This window comes from Ipomoea nil, unplaced genomic scaffold, assembly GCF_001879475.1.
Source record: "Ipomoea nil cultivar Tokyo-kokei standard unplaced genomic scaffold, Asagao_1.1 scaffold2387, whole genome shotgun sequence".
NCBI classification, from domain to species: domain Eukaryota; kingdom Viridiplantae; phylum Streptophyta; class Magnoliopsida; order Solanales; family Convolvulaceae; genus Ipomoea; species Ipomoea nil.
In genome coordinates this window covers 221,298-230,751 of record NW_017618815.1, presented here as the reverse complement: position 1 = coordinate 230,751, position 9,454 = coordinate 221,298, and the positions used below count along the sequence as shown (strand labels likewise).

General features: G+C 33.0%; 1 protein-coding gene across 1 annotated transcript; it reads left to right on the top strand.

Annotated features, from left to right (window-relative positions):
* Positions 1-4,437: 4,437 nt before the first annotated feature.
* On the top strand, positions 4,438-9,247 carry LOC109152113. The gene is made up of 11 exons (XM_019299689.1): positions 4,438-4,642; positions 5,620-6,117; positions 6,666-6,764; positions 7,123-7,223; positions 7,315-7,386; positions 7,528-7,618; positions 7,955-8,035; positions 8,114-8,173; positions 8,253-8,375; positions 8,462-8,500; positions 8,597-9,247. Exons 2-11 carry the CDS (start codon positions 5,716-5,718, stop codon positions 8,726-8,728), a joined length of 1,200 nt encoding a protein of 399 aa, XP_019155234.1. The 5' UTR covers positions 4,438-4,642; positions 5,620-5,715; the 3' UTR covers positions 8,729-9,247.
* The last annotated feature ends 207 nt before the right edge of the window (positions 9,248-9,454 follow it).

The following is a 9,454-nucleotide window of genomic DNA, read 5'->3' as shown; positions in this document are numbered from 1 at the left end:
ATTAACAATAGGGTCAAGTTTATCAAGATTACAACTTGGGAGATAACGTTGTCACCTTGTACATAAACAATTTCAAAGGGAAATCAAGAACGAGTTCTGAAAAGATAGAAGGGGCTTCTCAACAAAAGGGGTACTCAATTCTATAAGGAAGAATGAGTAATTTTATCTCAATGGGGAACAAGAAATTCGACTTGGAAGGGTTTCTTCGGTTTAACGATTCGATCACAACGCTTGACGATTCGATAGCTCCCTTTCTTACAAATCTTTATCACTTCCCTTCAGCTGTAACTCTTAGTAATGCAATCTTAGTCTTTCAACATTTCAATCCCCTTATCATAAACTCAACTACTTCTTACTTCATTCTCATCACTAAGTTTCTTTCTTTAAACTCTCACACAACTTATCATTTCCAAGTTCACATCCCTTACTTGCCATTTTCTTACTTAATTCAATTCTTAGTTCTTCACACTTCATAAAACACACTACTTACTTACAACTTATCTTCCCACCTTCACATATCTCACAAGTCCAAAGTCATTGTCAATCGCCTTAGACTTTATTCTTTCGGAGTTCACAACTCCTAACTTATCCGTTCCTTATCTATTCAAAGATAGATGGAATCACCTTCACATTTGTTTAATCCAAACTTAAGCCCAAATTCTCGGTGCTTCATGTTTTTTTACTTTTACCTTCGAGTTTAATCTTGAAATTCTCTTCATCATTGATCTCAAAAGTATCTACTTGGGTGGGTTTGACTTCTTCTTGTTGCATCAACATTTATACTTGTCTTCCTTCCACAATTGTGGATCTTTAACCGTGGTCTCTAAGCTCTAATCACTTCCTTTTCTTCATATTTGTCTCTAGTTGCACGAAGCTTCACTTCAATCCTTGAGGTTAGCTTAGATCTTGTGGGCGATACTGCACGAGCTATAATGCCGATCATTTCAAGCAAAGACTGCTACAACTGACTCTAAACCGCAAATAGAGTAGCTTTCTTCATCAGGTTCCTCGGTTGTCTAGATGCACACGCTACTACCTTACTACCTCGCAAGAACAAAATCTCACTACTTCTAACTTTCTTTTCTCAACAGCAAAGGTCACACAAACAAAGCACACAAACAGGATATAAGCATAACTCTTATACTTATCACATTATCAACTTTCGCATAACTTTTAAATTTTCAAATTTTTTTAACTTCCAACTTTCACTTTTCAAGGATAATAACAAGGCTAAACAAAGCAAATACTTAACTAACAAACTTGGATTCACCAGATAGGTGCACACTTGATTTGAAGGAATTTGACTTCACAAAGGAAGAAAGTAAGAGGTTTCTAAATTTGAAACTCGAGAGTACTATTGGTTACAACCAAATTCATGATTATCAAAGTCACGATTTTCTAAGATTCAACAAAGTCTTGTGAAATAAAAGTTGTAGATCGGATTCCAAGAGAAGGGCACAACAAAGAATAATCTCAATGAATTAACTCAATACTAACGGATTCCAAATAAAGATGCAGTAAGGATTTAATCCCAAGCAATAGCTCAACACTAGTGGATTCCAAATGGAGGTATAAAAGAGATATGATCCCGAATTAATAGCTCAATAGCTCAATAACAAGGAAAGGATACCACAAAGGACGATCTCAAGACTATAGCAACAGGATCCGAGAGTACAAACGGACACATAGTCCATACAATAGCTCTTCAAGAACAAAACACTTTTGGAACAAACATCATTTAATTTGGACACTTCTCAGCCGAGATATCGTCGGAATACAGAATAATGGCCAATCTATACGAGAATTTCAGCTTGTTCCACTTTTGCCTTGGTTTGTCCCTATGATCAAAACCATTGAAAATACCACTCTTTGGCTCCTTTGAAAGTATTTTATCCATCCACTTAGCTTCTCCTTGTTTGGCTCCCTTGGACTCCAAATGCATCCAAAATGCTTCGAAATTCTTCACTTTTACTCAAAGGTGATGCATTGTGCCTACTTGGTCAAATGAGCAAAATAAGAATCATTTTGAACACCATTGTGACACTTCATAAGTAAAATAAGGCTAAGTATGGGGTAGATATGAGGTATAAATATGAACAGTTATGCAGTTATCACATATTCATAGTATATGTTTAACAATTATGTTAATTTTGATTGGGGTGGGGTTCGAATCAAAGACCTTCCTTATGAAAAATCAATGAATAAGTTAAGAATAATAAATAGTTAACATAATATTCCATTACTAAAGTTTACAGTGATTCATATAATGGTGCGTTTGGAAACCTGTAAAATGACTTCCGAAAAACGTTTTCCGAGTTTTCAATGTTTGGTAAGAGGGGGGAAAATGAGATCAATGGAAAATGATGCATTAGTCAAAGAAAAATAAGTATGTTTTGGGGGAAAATGACTTCCCATTTTTGTTAGGGAAAGTCATTTTCCAACAATCATTATTGTGTGAACCATATTTTGTATACTGTAAAAATAATGTACATTCAGTACAAAAATAATGTACATTCAATACAAAAATAATGTACATTGTATTCAGGGGATGTACATTATTTTTGTACTGAGTGTGCATTATATTGTATAATGTACATACAATACAAAAATAATGTACATTTAGTATATTAAAAATGTACTTTTTGTTATGATCCATATAACATTGTGTGGACCATGGTCCACACAATAATTTGCCATTTTCCAAAGGATGCACATGCAAAATTTTTCGGACCTAATTTTTGTGGGCTTTTACGAGTCGGCCCACCAAACGCGCAAGCTAGGGTTCATGCAACCAAAGCCCGCCCCATGCGGGTTGACGGGCCCCGCAGACCGGTCCACAAATTTTTATTTTTATTTTTTGAATTCAAAGTTCAAAAAAATAAGTAAAGTCTACAAATAATATTAATTTTTTTGTGTTTAAAAATTTTTAAAAAGTTATATTTTTAAAATGTTAATAATATATATATATATATATATATATATATATATATATATATATATTGTGTAGTATATATATATTACTGCATGTATAGTATGTATTAGCACACAGGGGCAGACCCAAAGTAGTGATCTAATATCATGTCCAATATAGGCCCAAGCCTGTGGTGTTCAAAGCGGCCCAAGTAATGTTTTATGTTGATTATATTAATTTAAAAACTTGAAATGAAACTAAAATAATATATATATATATATATATATATATATATATATATATATATATATATATATATATATATGACTATGCTTCCCTTCAAAAAAAAAAAGTGACTATGCTTAATGCTCTTACGTTTATCGTCGGACAGCTGGCTTCTCAAAACCAAACTAAGGATTGAACCCTTGACCTTTGGTTAAGGATGAATGAATTCATTCCAATCAACCATATCCTTCAAATTAAATTTATCACTTCTTGATATTTTTTAAGTTTTAATTGGTTAAGATATGAAATAAGAAGGAAAAATAAATAAAGAAAAACAAACCAATTAAAAATTGTCATGTGATAAGTTTGTGAGTGATAAATGTAGAAGCACTAAGGGGTCGTTTACTTCATTTCTCTGTTTTTTCAATTTCAGTTTTTCATTTTTTCATTTCTCCAGTTTCCCTTCTCAATTCCTCCCGTTTTCTAATTTTCATTTCTCATTTCTCTAGTTTTTCTTTTCTCTAATTTTCTGATTTTATTAAATACAATCATCTCATATAACATTTGTACATTTTTACACAACAACAACAACAACAATAATAATGATGATGCATTTGCACATTTCTACAACAAAAATAAAAATAAACTTAATTGAGTTAGGCGTTGCTAATTAATTTAATGGAATTTCCCCATCATCTTCTTACATTTTTAGTATAGGATAATAATAATAATAATAATAATAATAATAATAATAATAATAATAATAATAATAATAATAATAATAATAAAATTTTATTACTCTTTCTAACATTTTGTCATATTTTTCTGTGTTACTTACTACTCCATATTATTAGTCAAATTAAATTTTTTTATTTAATATTTTTAATTTGATTTTTTTGAATTTAATATTACTTTTTAATATAATTTTTAAATATATAAATTATATATATTAATACTAAATTTAATAATATAAAAATTAAATTACAAATAAATTTTATTAATTGAATTAAACACATAAAATGAGACTGAGCGAATATTTAGTTATAACTTTTATAATTTAACTATTTCTTAATTGGTAAATGTAAAAAATTATATTTAAAAAAGATGAATTAAGAAAAAGGAGGGGAGAGAGAGAGATCCGCTGATAGTGTCAATATTTGGTAGCAAATTATTTAAATACCAAATTAGGAAAATAAAAATTAATTAAAGTCGTAATCACATACATAGTACGGAGTATATATTCAATTTAGAAATAATAAAAAATAAAAAATAAAAAATAAAAAATAAAAAATAAAATCAGATTGCCAGCAATTGCCCGCTCTCTCTAACCTTTCCCTCTGTTTTTCTGTTTGGTTTCATTTCCAGAAGAGCATTATCTCATCTGGTGTAGATTCATTTGTTTTTTATGCACCGATACATGCAAATAGGTATAATTATGTACCTGTATATACACAAATGCCTTTCTGATCGAGTGTTGTTTGGATATCTTCTTGGAGGTGAAATCAGGTATGCCGTCCTGTTTTTCTTATTTGGGTTTGTTTCTTTCTGTTCATGTGGCTAAAAATGTGATCTTTGAAGAAATTCCGATGTATTTTTGCTCTGATTTGTGTTGATTTTGTGATACGAGTCGAACCAATGCTTATGTGATGATTTTATGCGTATATATGGGGAGTGTGATTCTGATGGGTAGGGTAATCACTTTTCGCCTGTGTTTGATTGAAGCTGTTTTGGAGTTTCAATTGTCCCTTTGATTTTTTGCATTTTGGTTTCCTACAACTCTTTACCGCAATTTGTTCTCCAAAGGTTCGGAGATTTCCACATTCCCTCAACTTTCGGATTTATATTTGCCTGTTCCATTTTTGTTTTTTCATGTCTATTATTTTAGGGAGTTTTGTGGCATACAATTCTATTTGGATTCACTGGGAAGGGTAATAAACTGAATCTGATATGTGCACACCTTTGAATTTGAAACATTGATTTCATTTCAATGTGTTTTGTTCCTCTTTGTATCTTCTCCTCTTGGCATTCTTTTACTGTCTCCTAGAATCTGTTCTTTTGTTGATTTGGAGGTTAAGATTACCATGTAACTTGAAATTTCCTCTCCTTTTTCATGCCTATTGAATTTTGAGAGTTTGGGGTTAAGGGTTGTGAAATGCAAATCTGTTTAAATTTGTTGCAAATGGGAACACTATTTGAATCTGATATGCACTTAAACTTCAAAGTTGAATGCTGATTTCGCTTCAATTTTATTAATAACTTTCGATTTGTTGATGAAATGATATATTGTATAATGTACTTTGTTGTCTAATGTGTAGAAGCAACAAATGAACCTACATCCTTTCCCTGGTTTGAGAAATTGTTATTGTTGTACTTAAGGCAGTCTTTATTCTGTGTTGAGTAGTGTAGATTGCAGTCACATTTGAGTTTAGCACATCCTTGTCAAAAGGCAATTACTTACCACTTTATTTGGTATGCTTTTGCAGCTTTGAGATTCTCTCTACAAATTAATTCAGTGTTTGTACCTTGTTATTGGCAAAGAAAGTTTTGCATTTTCCAGAGGCCATCCTTGGGTTTTTCTAATGCATCAATCCTACATGAAGATAAAACAGGCATGGCGTTTAGGCATGAAAGATATACCAATATTTCATGGATCTCGTCAGCGCTCTCAGTTAAAGAAACCAACGTGGATCATCATTTTGGTTTCGTTGGTTAGCTTTTTCGTGATTTGTGCATATGTATTCCCTTCTAGGAATTCTGCTGTTTGTTCTTTATTCTCCTCTCGTGGTTGCAACAAACATTTCGATTGGCGGATCCCTGCTCTTGCTCGCGAATTAACAGATCAAGAGATAGCATCTCGTGTTGTAGTTAGAGATGTTCTGATGAATACACCAGCAGTTGTACCAAAAAGCCCAAAAATTGCATTTCTATTTTTGACGCCTGGTGCTTTACCATTTGAGAAGCTATGGGATAGATTCTTTCAGGTTTGTCTTCTATTTATGTTGTAAAATCTAGCTCATTGCATCTTCTTCTCCCTCTTATTTTTTGTTTTAGTGTTCTTTTAAAGTGTACTTATGTTCCTTTATGCGTGTGTTTGTGTGTTGTTAAAAGATCTCAAATTCACCAAATTATTTGCTAGTGTAAACATTGACGATTGATCTGTATCAATAGCAAAACACTTATGTTTATAACACTCATTGATGTCTCCATCTGTATCAACAATTTTAGTGAGTAGTGACTAAAACTAAGTGAATGAAAATTAAATACTTACCTATAAGGCCTATTTTGTGGTAATGAACCTACTTTCTAAGTGAGTGAAATACTGTTGCTGGATCATATATTGTTTTCATTCATATGAACTCAAGTTGTCATGCATATTTTGTTAACCCTGGATAATTATGAATGGATGTTCATATTTTGAAAAACTCAAACATGTTCTCACAGCACTTTGTTTGCGTAATAAGTTCATATTGACATCCCCCTCACTCTCTCTCCTTCCCATCTACTTATTTATTTAAATTTATGTTAGCAGGGCCATGAAGGTAAATTCTCCATCTATATTCATGCGTCCAAGGACAGACCAGTGCGTCTTAGCCGATACTTTGTTGATCGGGAGATCCGTAGTTACGCGGTTTGTACTTGTACCCAAAAACCTATATATTGTTTTGCATGCCATTTGGGGAAATTTCTGAGTTCCACTGTTTAGCTTGGAATTCCTATGCTCTTTTGCAATAAAATTTGTTTGCATCAATTGATTTAGCTCAATGTTTCTTCTGTTTATTTTCCAGTGGTGTTTCTTTATTTTCTATTTAAAAGCTTAGGGGCCATTTGGTAATGTTTTTGTTTTGCTTAATGTATGGTAAATGTGGATTTGGTCAAGAGAAATGTAGTTGTGAGGTGTGACAGTTGAAGTTTGGGCTTGGTGCATAACTATTCTGAAATCACGTTACTGCTTTTTACGTCCTCAACTTCTAAGGAATTTATTGCAGGTAGCCTGGGGGAAAATTACAATGGTTGATGCTGAGAGACGGCTTTTGGCTAATGCACTCAAAGATCCTGAAAATCTGCACTTTGTTCTACTTTCTGAAAGGTGACCAATGATGCCATACTGTTCACATGTCTGAATCAATAAGACCTGAAAAATGACACATTTCTTGATATCATTCTTTTTTGAATTGCAGTTGTATACCATTGCGTGATTTTGATTACACTTACAACTATCTGATGTACACAAATGTCAGTTTTGTAGACAAGTAAGTTCCTGATGTACCTATGCTTGCTTTGTCACTGTAAAAAGGTTTAAGCTCTTAATAGTACTATTTATTAAGATAATATTCATGTAAGAGTTTCTTTCTCATCTTACTTAGTAGTGTGACCCTTTCTTTTCTTCCCAGCTTTTCGGATCCTGGTGTGCATGGACATGGCAGGTATAACGAGCGTATGGGACCTGTAATTGAAAAGAAAGACTTTCAAAAGGGTGCACAGGTTCTTCTTTCACTCTGTTCTTTAGTTCTATCCTGTCTGGCTGGAAATAATACGAGGAAGAAAGCATATATATAGTCTAGGTTTTCACATTTCAACGTTTGGCCATGAATGAGTTTCAAAGCAATTTCTGGAAGGGAAAAATTAGGATGCTTTTAAAACCATGAAATTTCTTCTCAAATAGTGTATTTTATTTTTTAATTAGAATCTGGATTTTAATGTTGTTTAGTCTTTTGCTTGGATAGATTCTTTGACGGCTGCTACATGCTTAACTCGAGTTTCGAATCTCTTCATGTGATTTATTTTAACGGCTTACCATATCATTTGAATGGCGTGCAGTGGTTCACAATGAAGCGACAGCATGCTGTTATAGTTTTAGCTGATTATCTTTATTATTCAAAGTTCCATGATTATTGCAAGGTAGTTTTCTCTCTGAGAATAGATTTAGAACTCTCTGATACATTTGGAGTCACTGACACCATTTATATGACTCGACAGCCAAGCAAGGAAGACGGTTACTGCTATTCCGATGAACACTATTTGCCAACCTTTTTTAACGTGAGTGTTTAATTATTATTATTATTAATATTTTTCTCCATTTGATCATAAAACCATCTTTATCTGTTCAACACTGTAGATGCTTGATCCAGCTGGAATTGCAAATTGGTCGGTTACCCATGTTGATTGGTCTGAGAAGAAGTGGCATCCAAAAGCTTACAAACGTCGTGATGTTAGTTATGAACTCCTCAGAAGCATCACAGTAAGGATTGGTCTCCGATCCCCTACTTTCTAACACTGCGCCCAGTCTAGTCTATTTTCTTATCACCCTTTTCTGTGTTTCTGCAGTCTATTACTGAGAGCGTGCATATTACAAGTGAAGCAAAGGTATGGTTTCTCTTTACAGAATCGAATCTGTTATTGCAGTTGGATTGCGTGGTACATGGTTGAACTTGTTCTGTTTTTGGGACTCGTAAATTGCAGGAAGAAGCTAAAATTAGGCCGTGTTTATGGAATGGAAATGAACGGCCATGTTTCTTGTTCGCAAGGAAATTCGCAGCCGAAACTCTGGATACATTGTTGCAACTTTTCCCGAATTATACTTCTTCCAGTTGAATGGAGTGATAGCTTCAACGCGGATTCTTTTGGTCGACCTGAACTCCATTCATCTTCTTCAATGGTGGCACAGGTAAGTGAATGAAGGAAGATGAAAGCGTTATGATACTCGGCAAAGACACCTTCAGGAATTATGACAACATATATACATTCTCAACTTTTCCAAAAAACCTTGGAACTCATAGAATTTTCTTGACTGGTTTCTAACTTTTTTAATGACAACTTGTTCAAGGCTACACAGAGAAGGAGCCGGATGAGTCTGAAAAGTTACAAGTCAGTCTGAAACTTTTTTTTTTTTTTTTTTTTTTAAATTAAATGTGGTAATGAGTAATGAATGTTGCTCAGACAATTTTTACCATTGTAGTGTAGGGTTTAGACAAGTTTTTTGAATTTTTATGACAACTTGTTCAAGAATTATTGCCATTATATTATGGGCTGCATAGTTTCATGGCGTAAGAATATTATTGATGATTACTGGTCAGTTTATGGACAATATAAAGATAAAAGAGTTATGACGGAGTATTATTTATCAATAAAATTGTTTCCAAAAGGTTGAATTCTCAATCCCAGCTCGACAGAGTATCTGGGAGGATATAAATCATGGTAATTCAGTTGAATTTAAATTTTACCTTTGTGATCAACTGATCTGTCAATGTGAACAATTATTTATATAATCAATAGAATGTGATTAGCAGTCGTCAAATTAAAAGTTTTGTTGCGACCAAT

Excerpts from the sequence above, each read along its gene's own strand:
- LOC109152113 (XM_019299689.1), top strand. The coding sequence starts at position 5,716 with ATGCATCAATCCTACATGAAGATAAAACAGGCATGGCGTTTAGGCATG. Across the intron at positions 6,765-7,122 it reads GGGAGATCCGTAGTTACGCG|GTAGCCTGGGGGAAAATTAC; the intron begins GTTTGTACTTGT and ends AATTTATTGCAG. Across the intron at positions 7,224-7,314 it reads TTTGTTCTACTTTCTGAAAG|TTGTATACCATTGCGTGATT; the intron begins GTGACCAATGAT and ends TTTGAATTGCAG.